We start from the raw sequence: 22,427 nt of genomic DNA, 5'->3' as shown, positions 1-22,427 counted from the left end.
GAATAAAGATTTTACTGTGATGAGGCAATTAATTTATAAAAATGGAGAAATAATACTGTGGGAGAGAATGATAGCCATCCCTCTTTTCATTTCTTAAAAATCTCATTAAAGCACAAGGGAATTGCTGTGTTTCAGCAATTTTTTCACTTGTTCTCCTTCTTAGATGGGATCCACTGCTGAATGAGATTATATTAGTGACACACAGGGCATTTGGAGCAAGTTCTCTCCTGGCTCCTCTCACCTATGGACTGCCAGGAGTTGCTGGGCATTGTGGAAAGCAGTCTGAGATGCAGTTGGTATGAAAGACACAAGAGAAAATAAGGCTGCTGTGTTGCACTGGCACTGCATCACATGCAGCTGCATTTTGTTACTAACTGAGAATAGTCCATGGCTTGTGTATTTTAAAAAGTATTTGCAGATCTCAAAGAACAAAGCCAACCTAAAATTAAAACACTAACTTCAGTTTTCTTATCTCCATTTGAACTCAGGATATTCTATGATTATATTATAACTTAACATCATAAATTACATGCAGTCTGCAAAAGCCTAACACATTATATTTCAGAGGTAACACTGCCTCGCATGTCACTCAGAGAAGTGAAAAACATGTCACAGACTAGATTTTCAGCCATGACAAGCCCCCAGGCTGTGGCATGCCTTTATTGAAAAACCTAAGCCTGACATGCCTTTAATTTCACTGAGATGCACGTTAAAAATTGTATAATATTCACATTTTGTGTAACAAAGTTTATTCTCTCTGACTGCTAACATTTGAGTTACTGTAAAGCAGTTCCACAAAGAGAGGATACTAAACATTAAATCTATGAGGGAAATGTTACTATGCAAAACAAGCAACGTACTTTTTAAAGACTTGATCAATAAGGTCCTTCACCAGCCCATTTGGAATACTTATTTTTAATAATCAGTGTGTTTTTAAGCACTTTGCTTAATCAGAGCCTAACAGAAAGGCCAGCATGAGCAGTTTGCAAGCCTCAGGGAAAATATTTTTCAGAAAGAAAATATGAAAGGCAGCTATTCTGCCCCTGATATTTTTAAGTATAAGAAGAGAAAAATATTCTGCAGTTTTGAAACATTTGGTTTCACATCTCATGTTCCCAAGATTTACAGCAGAGAAATATGCAGTTTGATAATTGTAAAGGGGCAAAACTTAGGGTCTTCGAAGTTTATTTTATAATTTTTATGGAGTTCTTTTTAATATCACTCTCTTTTATCATTCATCATTGCATGAGCCTTTGAGCAGTTTCCAGTTAATCAAAATCCTTATCTAAAAAACCCTATAAATGTATAAGACACATAACATGACTGTCAGGATATACATAAAGTTCATAATCCACTTTCCTGTGGAAACACTTCAGATATGTATTTCAATCAGAAATAAAATGCAGTATGCTTATATCTAAGTACATACTAACTAAAAAGTTGCATAATAAATCAATATTCGAGGTGCTTAGCTGCATCTTTAGTTGCCTGAACATTTTAACAGCTGACATTTACTCACTGTTACAACACACAAATGTAGAAATCTAAAGTGCCCAGGTCTTAAAAACCCCAAATGTCCAAACATAAAAACAGATATGAAAAAAAATAATTGGCAAGGTAGTTACATTTTCCTTCCTTCCTTCCTTCCTTCCTTCCTTTCCTTCCTTCCTTCCTTCCTTCCTTCCTTCCTTCCTTCCTTCCTTCCTTCCGTCCATGTACATGCTTTGCACGTACTTTGCAGTAATAGCTACAGAAATTCATGAGCCCAATGAGTCAGATGCCACTACTTAGGTTTTAAGGGAAAGTATGCTTAATATTCATGATTCATAACAGTTACTTATCCAAATGTTTTCTGAACCGCATCTGCAGGGATTTCTGTTCCCTCTGTCAGAGCTTCTTCTGTAGCCCAGGAGCAGCAGGGATGAATTTTATAAGTGCTCTGGAGCAGGTTCCCTCCCCTCTCTCACAGGCTAAGGGTTGACTCAAGTTGAGGAAATGGCCCCTGCTGCATTGGGAATTAACAGCTCTGCATGGAAAACAGACTTAAAGCAGAGAGAAAGCTTGCTTTGCTCTGCACTGTTAGGAAATAACCACGAAAGGATGTCTTTCTTCCCATACACTTTCCCCTTAATTTCTGCAAGAGGGAAAACTTGACACTAACATGCACAGGTCTGGAATATTAGGCTGAAAGATGAGCACCCAATCTTTTCTAGAATACTAAGTGTGGCTCTTTGGCCTCAATATTATAACCTGCATCTTCAAAATGGAAACTAGCAGCAAACATCATCAGGATGCAAAGAGATCCAAATTTCCACAGCGCCACAGTCTTTGCTTTTAAAGAGTAGGCTACAGGATAAATCTCATTAAAATGAATAGCTTTAAAATCACAGAAAAAATCATGAATCTATTAACCACTCCAGAGTTTACAATGGAAAGGTCCTTACAAAGCATTTGTGACTCTGCTGAGGTCTATTCCCAACAGCCATTGTGCGACCTGGTGTATAATGCTGTGTCAGTTTGTTGTGCACTCATCCAAGGGGACCAGCAAACAATTATCCCTCAGCTGTATGCATAGCTTGACTGATTTATTTCTAGATGCAATTTAACTGATCTATGTGTTCTTACCTCAGGCAATTTATACTTTTAATCCCCAATCAAATTTTGTGGTGTCATAATTGCTCTTCTTATATGTTTGCCTTGCTCCTATATCAACGAAACTGTTATAATGGAGAAGAAACTGTATAGCCTGACACCAAGGAAAGATTTTAATTAAAAAAAAAAAAAAAAGGAAATTAACTGACAAGCTAGATATTTTGTGTCTCAAATGTCAGTCTTCAATGTCATTCATAATGAAAGCACCAATAATAAAATTTATGAGATTTGACTGTGATCTTAGAAAACTCAGTGTTGAGAATATCTAACAGAATATGTCATTGCAACCTCTCTTGGAGACGTTCACATGCTTCTCTGGCCTGCAGCAAACATCTGAGTTCAGCAGAACAAGAACCTCCAGGCTACAGAAGTTTACCTCTGTCTCACAGAATTCACATTCACATGCACTTCTGACCACTGAAGCTTCCTCTCCCCTTTGTAACTCCTGAAGAACATTTTAACCAAATCAGCTCAACACAAACATGGTGAAGCTGTAGTCACCGGGCAAATGCAGCAACACAGCAGCATATCAGAAAGCAAGCCAAGCAGTAGCATGCAGGACAAGGAAGCCACCTAAGGGAAGACCTTCAGTGCTTGAGACTCCACAAGCAAATCAACAGGCTATTTCCTTCACTGCATGGAGCGGGACCCTGTCCTTCACTGGGGGTGGCTGAGGGAGGGAGGGAGGGAAGGTTGCCAGGCTCTGCTGCTGTCTCTCACTCCAGGGACAATATCCTTTGCAGTTTCTGGCTGTGGCTTTTAGCTCTGGCTACTTTGCAGCACTCACAATGATGACTGCTTACGCACGTCATCCTAATTATACAGTCAAAAACAATTGAACCGCTGTCTAATTCAACAGCCACAATGAATGAGGCAAAACTGAAATTGCACAGGCAGAAGAATTTCACCATAAGTTTTGGAGGCACAATTTGTGAGGTAAAAAAAATTGTAGAATTTACAAACTGTAAAATAGTAACTTTATTTTTCAAAGATTTCCAGTTAAAGATTTGGCTCTTACATAGCTAATTTATGCAGACAAAAACCCCTATGTCAATCATCATAGATGGAAAACCATGTTGATTTTTAAATGCGCTATTATGGACCACTCTTCCCTCAAATAATTCTATATAATCTATTGATTTGTGTTGAGTTGCTCTTGAAAATTCTTCAGTTTGTCAGTATTACAATTACACTCAGAATTTTACATGTCACCAAGCAGCATATAGACTGTACTCTGCAGTGACAAGAAAACATCAGCCCTGGACAGCTTATTCACACAATCTACGATATTGTTTAACTGTGAATTCACTCTGTACTCAAATTATCTTGTTTTGGTTAGAGCTGGGTTGTTTTCATCTAACTACCTGTTATAACACCTACTGATACTAAATAAGTGGCATCACACAGAAACTGTGCAGGTTATGCTCAGGATGAAGGGTCACTCAGCCAAAAAGGTTTGATCACACATAAGTGAGAGAGCTGGATACAGCTCTGGTTGTCTTAGTTTCATATACAAGGTTTAATGTCAAAGCAGTCTGAGAAGTTCTTGATGAAAGACAGAAAGATTTTTTAGCAGAGACAAAAAGGTTTCATGAAACTTTGGCTAGATGTTGGAGGCTGATATATAAAAATATAGATGCTGTTAAAAGTATCAACAACAGAGAAATGTGTGAACTTCTTTATAGACCATGTTCTAAAAGAATAATCTGATTTCTGACAGTGGTTAGTAGGAGGCATGGTTATGAGTTTTGGTGCATTTGAGGTCAATACAAATTACAAAACTGGAAAAATTACTGCCACACAGAAAGGTTCAACAAGTGAAGCACAACAGGTCCCAGATTTGATGAAAATTGTTCATAAAAAAATGAGAGAAAAGTCTGATTCCTGTCCAGGGCCAAAGCATATTTTCATATGACAACAACCTCAGCTGTCACTATGGACCAGAGATAAAGTGGATAATAATGTAGAAGCCTGAATTGCAGGATTATTTTTCTAAAATGTATATAATAGAAATACCTACAAATTGTTGAAATGAGGTGGTTGGGGGGGAGGGGGTGGTGGTGGGAAAAACAAAAACGAAAAGGCAGACTACTTTACTTTTCCAAGTGCTGCCTTTGGTCTCAGCCTGCTTTGTCATGGCAGAACTGTCATGAAGCTGGGATGCAGCCCAAGTGGAACATGTCGTCCTATACTGAAGAGGCTCCATCAAGGACATTGCTGCACTTTCTGCTTCATCGCCTTCCAAATATGTGAAGAACTCCACGAGGGAAATCCTACAATGCCATATACTCTACTGAAGTGCAAGATCTCTTTTGTTTCATGAAATCTTAAAAAAAACCTATCTTTATGTTGCTCTATCAGAGGCTAGAAAATGCTGAAGCCATCCTCAGCAGCAACAGCAACTGAGAGAACAACCTCCTATGAGAAAATGGTGGGGAGAAGAGCAGAAGGTAGCAAACACAGAAGTTCTAAAAGCGGACTCCAAAAATACTAGAAAACTATTTGAAAATGTACTGTGCATTTGTCTGCAATAAATGCCATTATAGTACTTTAATTTTCCTGTGTTTTACTAAAATGCTTGCAGGCTCCAAGAATCCTATTTGCAACTGGAGCACCTCTCCAAGGAAGAAAACTAGTTCATCATAGAAATCATGACTGCCAGAAAAGAGGAGCAGTGATGTATGAAAATATAATCCATTGAACATCAGACCTGACAACCTCAGAGCATTTCCAGGCTAAGTCAGCTAATAACACCACTCTTAACACTGCAGGTGGATTCGCACTCAGCAAAATGTGATGTTCAAGTCACATAATATTTTTGCCTAGAGCTGTTGTAAAGATTAACAACAGTGGAGAATATGTTAATTGGTGAATCTAAAAACTCAGAAGTGCTCAGTGTGAACAGAAAATTAAAATACAGTTTCAAAAGTTAAGGTTTTTTTACTGGCCATAAAGTAAAAATGTTACATTGCAAAATATTCCTCAAGGAAAAATTTTGCTTTTAGGTGCACACAAAATTTCCTATCAAGATAAATTCTAAGTCTTGTGACATCAATGTTGGTCACTTTCGCTGAAGACAAAGCAGGCTCCATTTAAAAGCCTTTTAAAATTGCCCACTGATGGGGTAACCTAGATGAAAGTAGAACATAAATTAAAGTTTGCCATGCAACTATTCAAAAATGGAGAGAAATACAATTTACCTAAATCAATAGATCTTTGCAAATATGGTACAATACTTGTCATAGAAAATGTATATATTTTATTTCTTTACTTAGAGTATCCAAAACAGTGTTGTAAAGGATAAAAATAAGCAGGTTAGAACTAATTTTATACTTCAGAATTTATTTACTAAATGAACCTGCTTTCAGATCTTAGCATACTTAAAAAAGTGTTTATCATTTATGAGCTTTACTTATTCTTTAAACTCTCAAGAAAAGCAGATGTTGAGAAGATTTTAGAGTAGTATGATGACAACTCTTCAAAGAACAGTAGAAAACATATCTTTGAGATTTCAACAAACTGGCTTATGAATATTCTTCCTATTGCTTCAGCTTGCAGAATATTATTTTTACGCTTCGAAGTTTCTCGTTGATCTTTCTCCATGTTTCATATTCCCAGCCATCTGATACCCAGTAAAGAATTACACTGTGGAGCCAAAAGAACATATACAACGAGCATACCTGATCACCAAAATATTCAACATTTCTTTGACTTACATGGTCTGCTCTTAAAGTTGCAGGCTCTTATAGTCATCACTAGACATTATTTTTAAATTGCTACATTCCACCACATTGTTTTAATCGCTCACAGTTATTTGACATCTGAGTCATGTAATTCCACCTAGTACACTCAACACATTCTCCAAATGCACTTGAACAGGCTCTTGAGTTTAATCATTCATTACTAACTTACAGCACTACACCTGATCAGCACTCTTAGAACAGCTCGACTAATTCTGGACAGCATTTCAAAAAAAGTTTCTGCTACAATTTCTGTGAGCAAAAAGGATTTTAGAATAATGCTTTGAGTTATATTTGCAAATTGTTTATTAGAGCACTTTGCTAGGTAAGAACCGCCTCCTCAAAGAGATTTGTCACTGATTAAACAAGAACAAGATAAAACCAGCAAAATCTTACTATAATTTGCCTGTACAGTGAAATAATAATAATAAAATTAAAGTCTCAGAAAAGGGAGAACAGTAATACTAAAATTTTGCATCTTTATGGCATTTATTGTCCCAGAGGACTCTTGGTGAAAAGCTAGTAAATAATAACTTCCTCATCCATCTGAAATCTCAGTGAGAGTTTTAGGTACACAGAACAGAATTACCAGAGCTGGAACAATCCCAAGGCAGCAGGGCTAACATCTGTTCCTGTGGAAAATAAAACAAGAACTGCAATTCCCTCAAGCACTCAGGAATTCAGTTTTATACTATTTCTAAAATATGTTAACTCCAAAATAATAGCTTTTTAACTCTAGATTCATGACAGAAAAGAACTCACATCCCAAATATTAAGCTAAACCAGGTACTTCTGCAGTGCTCTCTTCTAGGAGGGAAGGGAGATAAATCAGAGGTAGCTCTGAGGGAAGAGTTTACAGACTGAGGCTGATGCAGGATACCTAATCTTGCTGTTCTGACCACTGTCCCCACTGAGACAATATGCTGCACCTCAAGGCTCTGCTTGGTGGTTTTCATCCCCAAGCCACTGAGCAGCTGAGGGCTTGGAAATATCCATGTAAGATGCCCTTGCTTGTAATTTTAAATGGAGACATATCGGTAGAAACAGTAGCATCCCTAAATTTGCCATACATCTTTTTTCCTTCTCTTAAGGACACCAAATGCGAGAATAACTGTACCACTGAAAAACACTGCTATTCTGGAATGCCCATAATTCATAGATTTTTTTTTTTTTTTTTGCCTAAGTTTCATTGGATCATCTGCAAATACACACCTGGAAGTATGGTTCAGCTATGCCTATACCGGCCTGCAGCTGTCTGAGTCACACACCATCTGCCAGGTAACCATAAAAAAGACTCACTGGCTCTTCAAGACCATCAAGCTCCATCTAGTAAACACTTATCTGGCCCAGCTACTAAACACATGGCCCATGCACACCTGTCTTATCTGGACATATTTCTGTGGAATTGACATAATCTCTTACTGATCTGCTCTTCAACAAAGACAGTAAAATCAGTTTCAAGAAAAGCACAGTCAGGTAAGAAGATGTTCATTAAACTCTAAGCACTAATAAACAAATCAGAACTAGAACAAGAGACACTGGAGACTGGAAACCCAGAACTGTTCAGTGATGCAGATTAGAAAAGAGCCTTCCAGGAAATATTTTTCCTTCCCATTACATTCTCCTAAATACCCATTCTTCTGCAGCCTCCCTTCCCAGAATCACTGTTCTTAAAAAAACATGTGTGTGGGTTAGGAACATAGCTGTGGATATGTCGTCCTCTCCAGGGCCTCTCTACCCAGAACGCAGACCCAGCTGACACTTCATCTGCTCCTTCTGCACTCAAGTTATTTCTCTCTTGAGGAAGGAGCAATCTTCCTTCACAAACAACATCACCTGAAAGGGGCTTGAAATAATTTTAACCTACATGATGTGATCATAGCTCTCAAGACAGTTGTTTGCTAGGCTGCTGTACTGACTGACACACTATGTGCTACAACAGCTACCGAGAACTGCACCGGGTCCCAGTGCAGCTAAAGCAGTTCAGACTTTCCCTTCCCCATCACACTTCACTTTCCTTCTGCACCTCCCTTTACAGCAATGTTTTAATCCTTCCTTTGGGAGGTTACACCTGCTGTTTCAGTGCCAGAAATGGAGAAATTTTAAACAGGAATATAGAAATTTGCAACATTGTCAACACCACATGCCTTTCACCATATTTTCCATTTTGGGTAATTATTGAAGGAGAGACTCTGTCAAAACAGTTCTTATAGCATGTATTGCAAATCCTTTCCTTGTATATGATGAAGAGAGGTGCTGACATTTTCTTGCTGATTTGGGATCATCATCTGAGATCCACACTGATGTGTCATCTGTCATTGATCACAAAATATTGACATGGTTTGAAGCCACAGTACAGAGGGATAGAGCTACTACAGGTTTTCTATTATTTTTAGGAGATGGTATTTCAATGGTACATTTGTTGCAAGCAGGAAATTTCTCCGTAAGTGTCTGTAGAATTTTATCCTATCACCCTTTTTCAGTCGGCCCACAACATTTCCTATCTCTTATAAAAAAACTTGGTGAAGCAGGGCACAGGGCTTTAAAGCAACAATAGAAGGTACATGATATTTTTCTTTCTTTCTCTGATAGATGTTTAAGAGGTGGCAAAGGAATCTACCTAGTAGTGCTACCAAGTAGAACACAAAAGGCCATCTAATCATCTGGAAAACCAATGTCCTGCTTATTCAGCAGACACCAGAACTTGCAGTTCCGTGTTGCTTGTCCAACACATATACACTGCCCACTCTTTCAGTATCTTGCTGTTTTCAAAGAGCCCTCTGTACCAACTTCAGGCAAACCCAACCGGAGAAGGAAAAAACTGTCTCGAAAACTTGCTTTAAAACCATCGATATCCTCTCCCAGCTTAGCTGCTGATCCGGAGCAGGACAGAGCTTCCACATTTCATAACTGTAACTTTTTTCTTTAGTCTTTTCATCCTACAAATTCAAGGAATACAGACAAGAAAGACAAAACAAAAGAAAGAAAGCACTCCCAAAAGATAAACCAAAGGTGGATTAGAAACAAACAGCTACAAAATAAATCACACTTCAGAAAAAAACCAAGGTTGTGGTACTACTGAAATGTGCTTTCTTTAAAAGCTTGAAGAGAACTACTCTGTGAAGTACAAACCTGCACCCCTACTTAGACAGTGCAATCACCTTCCCTTGAGCTTTGTTTCTTTTTTATTTGTAGGGACTTCCACTCTTTGTACACAAAGTAGCACCAAACAGCTTCTAGGGCATATTAAGCATTATGTTAAACTCTGTTTAGATGCAAACAAAATTAAATACAAAGCAGAGGAAGCTAAGAGATATTAGCCAGAAAATGTTTCACTAGCTTTTCTATGAATGTATGTTGTTCATTTATTTTCATCAAATATCCAGCTATTAAAATGACAGATGCTACAGGAAGTGTTCTACAACTTCAGACTAAAGCCTTTTTTATTTGACACCTACTGTAACTATTAAATCGTCAACTGCTGGTTAGCTTGAGGGCTAATCTTTGAAATGTCACAGCTAATTTCAGTTCTCATTTTAAAAAGTTAGGATTTCCTTTTGTATGCAGTTTTACACTGTTGTCAGATGAAAACATTTGCAATGAATTTTCCTAATGAGCAAACATTGTTTATGACCTTATGGAAACTTGCTGATGGCTTAGTTTAGCAGCTCTCTACTTTGAGGGGTCTCCTAAATGAGCTGGTCACATAGAGAGCAAATTAGTTCACCAATCCACTGCACTGATCTCACATGTTCATGGGAGTTGGATAATGCACTGGAAGTAAGGAGGGAGTAAGGAAGTCAGAGATTCACCATGTTTATCTCTTCTCTGGTAAACTGAGGTTCAAGGTTCAAGAAAACCAAAAAGCTCTGTGGGGGGCCTTGCACACAGCCAGATCCCAAATAATTTTATTTTTTGTGCTACACAAGAAATGTCCTACCAGGAAACAAGTTCTGTAAAATGAAAAGGCAAAGCAAGGCATTAAATTCAGAATAGTTCACATTCATGGGGTCAGGTGCAAAAAAACCTGAGATTTGCCAAGAGTCAGTGGGGTTGTGAGCATGTGCATGTGTGTGCATACATATATATAGTTTCCAGACTATGCATTTTGCTAGCTTGTTGTACTCCCTCAAATCACCCAATTATGGTTAATGTCAACCAAGAAATTTTCAAATGCTCAAAATTAAGTCAAATTTGATTGAACATTCAAAAGCATTTCTCAGTAACAGATGTCTTTATAGTGTTAAGTATTCCACTGCACACTAAACCTCTACCCCCCCTTTATAAAATTAAATGTACTTTTAAAGCTCTATTTTAGATTAACAAGAAATTGTTTGATTGAAATTTCTGCCCTCCCCCCACTACTTTTACTATTCACCCTACCTCAGCCATGCCAACAAAGAAAATTTAACTGTAGGTATAAATAGCTCTCGAGGCTTAATTCAGAACTGTACATGCAAAATTAGCTGCATTGATGAATGCTACTAACAGAAATGTTTGTTAGACTCCCATATTAAGCATAAGTTCATCCTGCTGAAGTCCATGCTAATTTATCTGATTCTCTGCCAAAGACCGACATGTTTTTTTAATTTAACCATCTTGGGTATGTTATTTTTCCAGGATGACATGAAATAAATACTTTCTCCCTGTTCTTATTCTGTTGCTAACATGTCCTGTATTTCTGAGATTCCTGTACAATGCAGTGGCTACTGAAGCCTGGAAATTGGAGGCAAGCTGCTAAGATAAATCTTCAGAAATAATCAGCATCAAAATACAAAGCAAATTTCATATAAATAAGCATTTTTCCGGTTATGAAATATGACTGGATACATTGAAATGCAGGATGCCAGGGACAGACTTGAAAGCTATTTCATGGCTGTGCTTTCAATTGTTCAGCAGCTACTGTGATGGAATTTTATCCTACTGTGCTAGTCTCTGGCTGACATAAAAGGAAAAGACAACGCTGTATTTAATTTTCTCACTCCTCCACTGCAATTCTTTTTCCATTACATGGAAATAATAGAAGGTCATGAGGATGAGAAATAAATTAACAATTTTGAAACTTGATTTATAATAACAGATAATAGCAGTAAATGCAATGAGCAGAATACCCCACTGCAACAGTTCAGGCATAAATCAGTGAGAATAGTAACATTCATGACTTCACATCAGTGACAAAGGTGAAGCAAATAGAAAATTACGGGAAAACATTTTTTAACTAGAGTGTCATGTTTTGAATAAAAAAAGAATCAAAAATTATTTCCAACATGAACTGTATTTTTCCCACTACTTGTCTCCCCCATGTAGCCAAAACAAACTTCTAATATCCTGAGAACAAATGTGGCATTCAATATGGCAGCATTCCAGTGCCTAAAGAGAACCAACAAGAAAACTGCAGAGGAACTATTTACAAGGGGATGTAGTGATGAGATAAGGTTAAATGGATTCCAACTTAAAGAGGCCAGGTTTAGATTAGATATTAGGAAAAAATTCTTTACTGTGAGTGTGCTGAGGCACTGGAACAGGTTACCCAGAGAAATCGTGGATGCCCTATTCCTGAAAGTGTTCAAGGCCAGGTTGGATTGGGCCCTGAGAGGGGTTGGAACTAGATGGCCTTTAAGGTCCCTTCCAACCTAAACAATTCTATGACATCTTTCCAAGTATAACCAACATTTTTTTGCTAATAAATATAAACATTGCTGTAAATTTAAGTTACTGTGTCATACATAGTCTCTACAAAGAGAAAAAAAAAGGCAAAAAAATGACTAAAACAAAATCCTTCTATTCTCTAGAAGGATTTTGATCCAGCATACACTAAATATGATTTGGTATCCTGAGAAGACAGCACTAATTCTTTATTAATTATTAAGCCTGCAAGCTACATTATGGTAGCATTGCACAAAATAAAGTTTGACTTTTCTTCTCCTTTTTTTTTTTTTTTTTAATTATCCCTTAGACAAACAAAACATCTGCTTTAGGAGAATTATTCTGGCTCTGTGGAAAATTCTCCTCAGCTTTCACACATACACGATGAACACGTTATAGGTAGCATGCTGTAAAATGCTGTATAATTGAAATGCAGATAAATTCATCTCCCAGACATATATTTTTCTTCCCATCACTTTATCACTATGTACTGATTCAAAGTAGTAACAGTTCAACAGAGACCTCAGTAGGTCCTCCAAATCTAAATTGCTTCCAGTGCCTCTATCAACTACATAAGGGACCTCCTCAGACATCTAAACTGTGTCAAAAAAACCCCCGTGTAAATACTTCTTTTCTTATCTTTCATTTTATGAAACTTAACAGAAAGAACGTGTACTATTTGAGAAGAGAAATATATTTAGCAAGGAAACAGGACCTGCACTTTATAAATCATTAGGGTAGTGTTGCAATCAGTTTATACAACTGTCTCTATCTGGATTGAGAAAAGGGGGAAAAAAAATCAAAATCCTTTGTTTTGTTATTTCAGCAACTTCCTAATTTATAACTAATCAAGTGATCAGATAACCAAGGAATTAGAAAAATGCACACCATGAAAGCCAAGTTAGTCCCAAATCAAAAGCATTCCTGTCCTGAAAGCTGGTCATTGCAGAGGGGCCATTCTAACCACAGAATGCTTACTCAATTGGAAAATGGCCAACACCAGTGAATCTGACTCCAGAATTAGGACATTCAGATTAACAAAACTGTAGGAACACCCTTGCAGGTCTTTTGGTTTCCACTTCTCATCACAAAATCCTTTTCCACCTGTAAAACAGTATCCAGTTTATCTTTTAAAAAGTGTAGCAGATAGCTGTATTACTCTTTTCTGATAAATCACCATGTTTATGTTTCCTTGCTCTGTATTCAGAATACACAAGGAATTTATATGGTAACTGACATGACTACAAGTCCTATAAATCTGATAAGCACAAAGGCAAAATAACAGAAGGAATCAATTTGTTAAGAAAAAAAAAAAAACAAAAAACAGAAAGAGAGCAGAACTCTCAGGAATATTTAAGGAATAGCCATAATTTCCCTTCCAATATATTTCTGACAGCAGAATTAGAATAAATAACATTTTGCATTGAGTTTCTGATGCATAAAAATAGGATTTGTCATGTCAAGTCTCTGGGCAATAGCCTTATCTGTTTTCTAAATGCTGTCTCCTAGACAATTAAAAAAAAATTAAAAGGAAAAAAAGAACAGAAAGTTGAAAAAATGATATTCTGTAAAACCAGGAACTAGCACACTTCATCCCAACAAGTTGTTTCAAAATTGTTTAAAAAATTCCCCAACTCCCTCCCCTCCTCCCCCCCCTTAATGGTGTTGCTTTCTATAAATAATTTCAAAGAAAATGAAAACTGGGTAAAGGGATTTATTATTTATGACATGACAGTGTTTCTGATATCGTATTCACAGAAAGCTTAAAGAAAAATGCCTCTACTTAATAGATTTTCCAGTTTCAGATTCTTATCTACAGCTTCTTGTCTATCTCCTCTTACCTAATAAATAACAACATAGTTTATTATTGGATGAGTTTTTGAATATTGATAAGATTTAGTCCTTCCTTTTATTTCTTCTTTTTTTTCAGAAACCTATTTTATATTTGGCATAGATACTCTTGAATAAAGAAATGTCCTTTTCCTGTTTAGAAAAAGTTTTTGAAAATAAAATGTAAAAAGATTATATTAAAATACATGTTCTGGAAAAAAAATGAAATTAGATTTAGCACTCTGAAACTTAAAACTCATATTCCAGTGAAAGTTTTAAATTAGGTCACAAATGACAGCAAATTATTCAACTGAAGAATAAAAAGTTTAAAAGTATTTCTGGTAAGAATCAATCTGCTCCTTCAACTTTCTGAACACCACAATGCAAAATATTTAATATCTCCTCTAAAACTCTTTTTCTCCATGCTGTCTGGAAAAGCTTGAGTAGCGTATGTTGTAATTATGCCCTAAGAAAGTGTCGTTCCTATAGATTTTCTTCTCTCCATATCTTTCTCAATAAAATTTTTTGTGAATTACAGTTACAGGAAGCATGATCCTTGCAAATACCAGATTTGGGCTGCGCATTGTCATTATGACTTGGTTGACCAATGATAAAGAGAAATATTTTATCAAGCACCTCAGACAGGTACTAAATACAGGGAATAATCATGCAATAATTTCTTTGAAAACCATTATACCTGATACAACAAAGTAAGTAAACATAGCTGAATTCCCTCCCTAAAGGGATGCTTGTGGGATTTTGCTGGTGTCTCTGAAACTAATAAAAAAGAGCTTTCTTTACATCTTAGATTTTTTTCGGTTTGATTTTGCTGTTTTTTTTTTTTTTGTTGGAGGGGGAGCAGTGAAGGGCAATTAAGCAATGCTAATGAAATCTATCAATTTCACCATAATTGTCTGCAAAACTAAACCGAAGGCAAAAAGGATAAGAAAAAAAAAAAAAAAAAAAAAAAGGAACTACATAGCAATATTCAGTTTCAAGCTGTTGATAGGTTCTGTACGTGGAATAACGCAGGACAGTCCCTCCAGAGTCTGTTTCATAGCTGCTACTGTCTGAAAGCTTCATCAAAGATCCAGTCCTACTGTGCATGCAATGGGATAACAAATTATTTTACTGAAACTTTCAGTCAAATTCAGTGTAAAAAGAAGGCAAAATTGTGCAAGCAACTAGATACTAGTATTGTCTTGCCATATGGTTGGTTTTTACTTAGAAATTCTGAATTAGTTTCAATTGGACCATGTCACAGAAAGCTTTTTCAGCAATTAACAAAGACAGCAAATGGTTGAGCCTTTACTCCTTGTTGATGTCTTTGTGTAGACATTTCCTCCTTGAACCAATTTCTGACAATTCAATAGTTCTGCTACTTCAACATGTGTAGAGGTTAATTGATGTCCAAGACAGTTTAAACTAACATGGGAATAGAATCTGACCAGCTCCCTCCAACCTCCTCCATGCTCTTGTTGCAAGGAGACATCCCTCTGTGCACCACTGAAATACACTTTTCTTCAAACACCAATTTCCTTATTGCACCAATTTCCATGTTGCAGTCCAAGTACACTGCTCAACAAAGCATGTTCCAGTACATTCCTTGTTTGCAGCTGTTGGGAACTGTGAAGACCATTCTCCCTGAAATGGAGTTAGCTCATCTCACTTGGTGAGCTCTGCAGACTCCTGAACACATATGCATCACTAACTTCTGACTAATGTTGTCTCAGATACAATCGAGCAATTAAGAAGTTTTAAGGCCACACTCCTATGGTCTGTTTTACTCTGTCAAAAAGCAGGAGAAATGTAAACAAATTCTAAAAAAAAAAAAAAAATACTATGGGTTTCCAACTGTACAATTGAAATCAGAATGAGAATACTACTGTATATAACCAGTTCTTCTTGAGTCAATGTGAGCATACTTTGTACTTGACTGTGAAAAAACACAAATTATAAATAAATTTAAAACACAACTGAAGTATGTTGCAAGACTATCTAGGATGTAAAGCACTAGAGTTAGTGTACTATAACCTAGTACCAAACCTAAATAATGGAGAAAAAAAAGTATTTTCAGATCACATTCCAGCTACTCCTTAACCGCTAAAACATTCACTTATAAGGTCACTGCAGCTTGCAAAACTTGTGATTCCCTTGAGACCACTCTGATTTGTTAATTCAGATGACATTCGTGCTTAAAAATCTGATAACTGAGGAATTGTACAGTGTCATCTCTTGGCATCTGAAGACAGGTAATAAGCAAGAGTCTCAAGGCAACAACATTAATTTTTAATATAAAATAGAACTGGAAGCTCTGAAGATAGAAGAAATATACAACTGTGTTTCTTTTTCAAGCGTACTTAATATTTAATACTTGTTTCAGCTACTGGCACAAAATCACAGGCCTCCTCCATCCCACAATTATCTGATGAGGACCTACCGTTACTCCAAAAAACCTGGTTTCATTCATAGCATTCAGAAAAATTTTGCCAAGTTTGTGATTTGTGTAGTTAAAATCTTCAATTTTTTGGTGCTTGTTGGTGGAATTCAGATAATTCATTGCCCGCTGCAGGGTCCTGGCAATCACCCATATTCCATCATAGGCATAACCATGAAATTTGCTGGATTGTCCATCACCACGTTTAGCATTGTATTCCTTTTCATACTGCTGTGGAGTCTGCAGAGGAGATAAAATTCAGTTTTACCTCAATACTTAACATTTAACAGAGTTGAATCTAAAATGACACCTCAAATTGCACCCTCCAATTTAGAGATGTACATAACTAATAGAGAAATGGCCTCCAAAGTAAAAATTATGAAAGAAAATAAAATTCACAAAAAACATGTTTTGCCTGACTTAAAAACTGCTGGTGAGATTGGAAAGCAGAACTAGGAGACAGAGACTGAAAGCAGTTGTACTGCCTCACTGTATAAATCACAACTTGTTTTATTTTACTTGTGTACAAAAGGCTCCAGTTCAGCCAAAACTGTACACTGGTGAGCCATAATACATAAAACAGAGAATAAGTCCATATCCCTGCAAATTAGTGGTCTGATTGTGCTTTACAGGGTAACACAAATCGAATAACCTTTACTTGAGCAGCCGTTTGCTCAAGATGAAATTTTGAGTGGCAATTTGTCTGTATTTTAGAAGTTCACTACATTCTGGTTGGTGTGCTATCATATGATGAGTTGCCTTTCCATAAAGTTGTCTTTCATGCTCACTCAGAAAGGCATGAAAGGCAGATGGAAAAAAAAGATGAAAAGCATCAAAATCAGACGCAGTTCTTCATTGGTCAGAGTTTGTATGGATTTATTATGTGATAAAATCTTATGTGCTTTATGGAAACACCACACATTTTTATATTTAAAACAAGCCTCACTTCCTGCCCCATAGTTCTGAGAGGCACAAATCACCATTCAGATTGGCTGTTTGCAGAATAGGTTTAAATATAAGAGTTTCCTGTTTCTGTGCTCAGCTATTTAACTTGACATGACACAGCACATGATACTAAAGACTATAATTCAAACTTTAATGTACATTTAACTATAATGTTTGTGTGGGGGAAGAGGATAGATTTGAAGGAATGGACTTTACTTCTTTCTTACCCTGTAGGGAATTAGATTTGATTTTCAAATCTTTTAAAATTGCAAACTAGTGGAAAGTGGTGAAACTAACTATGATGACTGCCAGGTCTGTAGGTAGAAGAACCCTTTAGCTTCACCTCCCTCCTTGGTGCTTTACTGTGCCAACACACCAGTGAGAACTGATGGTATAACAAAATAGATGGAGGAAAAATACTAACCCTTCCTGATATAGTCTTATTAGTTTTTGAGCTGAGAGGCTCAAAATCCACTCCAATATAACCTTCCATGGCTGCAAGAAGATTTTTGCTGAGACACTGTGAGGAATTAATCCAGGATTCCCACCAAAGATTTTCATACCACCCTGGAATAATCCACTGATATTTGCTGCCATACATTTCTTCATCATAAGCCTGCAAATAAGAAAAACAGAAAAGATAATGGACACTGTAATAGAGGTATTGAACATAAAACCAATTGCTTTTTGTTAACTTTTTTTGAACAGTTTATAATAATTACTGGCTAATAAGGAAGCCACTTTTCTTGAAAACTCCTGACTATAGAATTCAGGACATGACAACCCTGTTTTTCCTTCATGGACCGTTTCCTCAGAAACAGAAAAATGAAACAGTATTCTAGAACTGAGGGAGTTAAAGAGGAACACAAGCAGAAGGCACACTTTTGCACAGAAAATTCTTCATGACACAACTACTACATAAGTGATAGGACCACCATGCTACCACATTTAAACTAAGTTATTATCACCCTTATATCAACCCAAGGACTAGGTTAACAAGAAAACTTGGCTCATAGGCACCATCAAACCACACCTGGCAAATGTGAATTAGGTGACGGTGCTAAAAAGCAAACCACAGAAACACTAAGTTAGCAGTTCCTTCTGAGGAGCATGAGTGAATAGTGAATAGATAAAGCAAAATCTTAATGATTTATTTTTTTTCCTCAGCAAGATTTTTCTTCATGTGAAATTCTATATTGTTGGAATACTGAATAGAGCCCACTGTAATCCCAGATACTGAGATGATAGTTATCTCCTTTCAATACTTAGCAGATATACATAACAGGAAACAGAAATACTTTCTTAGGCACATATGCTGTTGTATCTAAAAGCTGACTTATTCTCAAATATTCTTTTTGATTGGGAACAGTGCTCTAGGACAAAATTAGCAAATTTTAACTCAGATGTTTCTCTCACTGTCTTGCAACTAGATATTTTTCTTTTGACATTTCAGTCAGACTCCATTTCAAAACTGCAGGTTTCATGCTTTTTTGGGTCCTAATATAAACAATGCTTGAGATAGAAGGCTTAAGATAAAAATTCTAATTTTTAGAAATACATGGTGCAAGCTTAGAGCTTTTAACAGGAAAACTGCTACATTTTCACAGATAATATTACAAAGGGAGGAAATTATAAGAATCCAAACAGGACATATTAGTCATTCAGAAATAACTGTTTTGAAAAGTATCCCAAGGATCATTTGAAAAGCCTATCAGATAAGTAAAGATCAATAGCACAATATATGAAATAGGACAGCCTCCTAAATATGTTAATACCCAAATTAAAAATGGGCTTTAAATCTGTGAAGTCTATTATAATGGTGCCAGCCGAGTTCATAACAGTATTGTGCACAAAGCAGATATATTTGGCCCCTGGTGCAGAAGCTTTTGTTCAGCCAAAATCAAATTTCACGCCTTTGTATACAAGGCTGCTTGAAAGTCTTGTATGAAGTCTTGTGTCTTGCATCTCATATATTACTTATTCCACAATCCACATAAATAGTTTGTCTTTCTCTTGCTTAATTCTACCCTTCCAGAAACACATCTGCTTCTGTCCTCCTACCCACCTCCACCCCTGCCCAGCTATGGAGACACTGTATTCCAGGTCCACCTGCGAGGAAAATAGCAATCCCATCTATAGCAGTACTTTCTTCTAATAGAGTTTTCATTATACAGTTAGGTCATTCAAGACCTTTCAGTGACTCAGTGTTTTTTATCTGACAGTTTTCAAAGCACTGAGGACACAAATTGACACAGAATAGTGCTTTTAGAGAAGGACAATCTTACATAGCTTTCCCTGCTCTATAGAGATTAAAGTATCAAATTGTGTGTTGCCAGAAAGTATTGGCTGTGAACTACTCTGAAATTAGAGCTGTTGGAAATTTTCTGTTTGCATAAGCACTTGTACTGTTTCCTGCATAATCTGTGAATGCCCTGGGAAATGGGCTGAAAATTGAAAGTTTCAAAATAGCCAGATATTTCATCCTGGAAACAAGGGATCATTCCCAACATGGTTGCCTGAAAGGCTGGTTACACTCTCACATTTCTGCAACAATCTGGTTTAACAAAACCCAAAACAGAACACTTTAAGAGCTGTCAGCTTGTCCTTTGAGATATGGTGGAGTGACAGGGCTTGGAGGGTAGTCTGGGGAAGGCAAAAGAAGGAAGAAAATCAGCTCCTCTAAGGTTGAGCACCATGACTATGCAGTCATTTTTCTAGTGACAGCACAGTTAATAGTATTCAGACATTTCAGTATTTGGGTCCCAGAAGACTTATTGCAAAATAATGCTTTTTTTGCCACCATTTTCTCCCTGTTGATTCTGCTAAATGGAGATAATTTTGGTGCTTAAAAGATACAACTACTTGAAACATGTGGAACTTGTGTTGTGTGGAACAGTCTTGAACTGTTTGAATGCCCACAGACCAATTCTTGCAAGTTTCAGTTTCTAAGGGGAAGATTTTTTGGCAGACAAAACCAAGCTGAAGAAGGTTTGTACATACTTTGTACTACCAGAACAGCATAAAGTAGTTATACATTTTCCTTTATCTTCCTCTCATGCCCTATGTAGGATGCAAAGCCCTGAGTTGCAGTCAAGCAGCCAGGAAACTGTCATGGACAATTTTTGCCCTTGTGAAACTGAATTCTAATTTTTTTTTTTAACTTTTAATTCTTGTTTGAATCCATAAATAAATGCTTATTTACAACAAAAATTCCTGTAAGAGATATTTCTTACATGTAGTAAACAATTATTGGCAATTTTTTGATTGTTGAAGAATTAAGTTTTGACCAAAAAGATCCTAATTTCTATTCCAAGAAAACATCATATTCCTTCCACTGAGGTGAAAATGAATGATAAAGCCAAGATTTCCCATAGAACTTAAACTGCTCACTGTTTTTGACACTGGTGATAAATGAACAGCTAAGCATATTTAAATCCTTACAGGAAATACCTGCCATCATTCACTTTGGCTTGAACCAGTCCAGTCTGCTGGGAGGACTTTTAAAGTTTACCACTGAATTGTGCTATCTTTTAGTCCATTTATTGTGTAGATGTTGGTCTCTTCTTCCAAATAACAAGGAATAGGACAAGAGGAAATGGTCTGAAGATGCAACAGGGGTGGTTTAGATTGGATATTAGGAAAGACTTCTTCACTGAAAGGATTATCAGGGAGCAGGGAAGAGGCTGAGCCACCATTCCAAGGGGTATTTAAAAGATGTGCAGATGAGGCACTTAGGGACATGGCTTAGTGGTGGACTTGGGAGTGCTGGGTTTATGGTTGGACTTGGTAATCTTAAAGGCCTTTTACAACCTAAATGATTCTATGATCTTATATAAACTCCTATAGATGTCCTGAGGAAACTTCACAGCATATGACTGTTGAATCCAGGCAGAAAAGTGAGGCAGACTTTAAAGATTTTACCACCTACGTAAGTCATTACCAAATAATACTCAGGTTATAACCACAATCAGAAAAAAAAAAAAAAAAAGTCTTGCACCAGTGAAAAAACATCTTCCTTAACAAACTCAAAGCCTTTCTCTGACTGACATCAGTAACCCCGCAAAATATAATAGGGAATCACAACTCAAACCTGTCTGAAGATACACCTGGAAAAGAGGAATTAAAAAACCTTGACATATCTAAATTATTGTGCCCTTAGACATATATCTGTAGGAGTGCATGAGTCAACAATATATTTTATGACTAATAACAAGCTTTCTGACATATTTTAGTGCATTAATATATAAATGACCTACTTAGAACTGCCCTCTCCTTCATTCAGTCTCCTGCTGAAACTCCCAAATAAATACACTTATACAAGCCTCAATACATGATCTTCCAGATTTCTCCAGGCTCCAGAAAAATCCACCTTATTATTTTTGACACTAATGTACTTTAGAAGCAGCCATCACACCTTGAACTGCTCAGAGTTACGCACATTTCCCACTTTCACACCAAACTGTAGCCACAGAAGGCTGCGCTCATGTGACAGAGACATCCTCTCCCTGGAACCCTTCAGATGAGAGCTATGCAGTCTAAAGGACAGCCTGTCCCTCCAAGGAATGCTAGGATTTCTTCAGTGGCCTCACATGGACTTGGAAGAGAATTCTAGAGGAATGCAACTACTAATTAAGGGCAGTGGCATAAATGAGGCCAATCTCTTGCTAATGTTGGACTGGAAGATAATTCTGACCAAGACCCCTCTGCTGGGGAAATGCAGCCCAACCCCAAGAGATCTGACGAGGATCTGGGCTGCAAAAGGACCATCATTTCTTTCAGGAATGAAAAAATAAGAGATTATCTCTGTCAATCCAATTCAAATGGCAGTACAAAAAGATCTATATACAAAGACCTATCAGAGATGAGAAGAATGAAAAATAAAATAATACTTTCCATTTCCTTTTGGATGAAAACAGATTTTGTTCCTTCCAAATATACTCTACAATCTCCTTTCCAAATTTTGCCACCAACTGGGACAGCTGCTGAGTAAGAGCCAAAATGCATCTGAGGCACATGTAGCACTCAGATTTTGAACTTCTGCCTTTCCTTTCTTTGCAAGGATAAGTAACTCTCTCGCTAAGTGAACACTAAAAAACACCCTCTGAAATTTAGATGCTGTCATCATTACTTTTCCATTATATTTACTGTGTTCTTGGATCATACAGGATTAATCTAAC

General features: G+C 36.9%; 1 protein-coding gene across 5 annotated transcripts in view; it reads right to left on the bottom strand.

The window, feature by feature from the left end:
- GABBR2 (gamma-aminobutyric acid type B receptor subunit 2) overlaps positions 1–22,427 on the bottom strand; it is a 469,815-nt gene that overhangs the window by 216,945 nt on the left and 230,443 nt on the right. For all 5 annotated transcript variants that reach the window (XM_069004222.1, XM_069004224.1, XM_069004225.1 and 2 more), the window contains 2 exons: positions 17,675–17,866; positions 16,309–16,545 (listed from right to left, as the gene is read on the bottom strand). In XM_069004222.1, coding sequence (XP_068860323.1) covers positions 16,309–16,545; positions 17,675–17,866 — 429 coding nt within the window. The remainder of the gene's footprint in view (positions 1–16,308; positions 16,546–17,674; positions 17,867–22,427) is intronic.

The sequence above is a fragment of the Aphelocoma coerulescens genome, chromosome 2 (assembly GCF_041296385.1).
Source record: "Aphelocoma coerulescens isolate FSJ_1873_10779 chromosome 2, UR_Acoe_1.0, whole genome shotgun sequence".
NCBI lineage: Eukaryota > Metazoa > Chordata > Aves > Passeriformes > Corvidae > Aphelocoma > Aphelocoma coerulescens.
The sequence above is the reverse complement of the archived record's forward strand: the minus strand, read 5'-3'. Positions and strand labels throughout refer to the sequence as shown.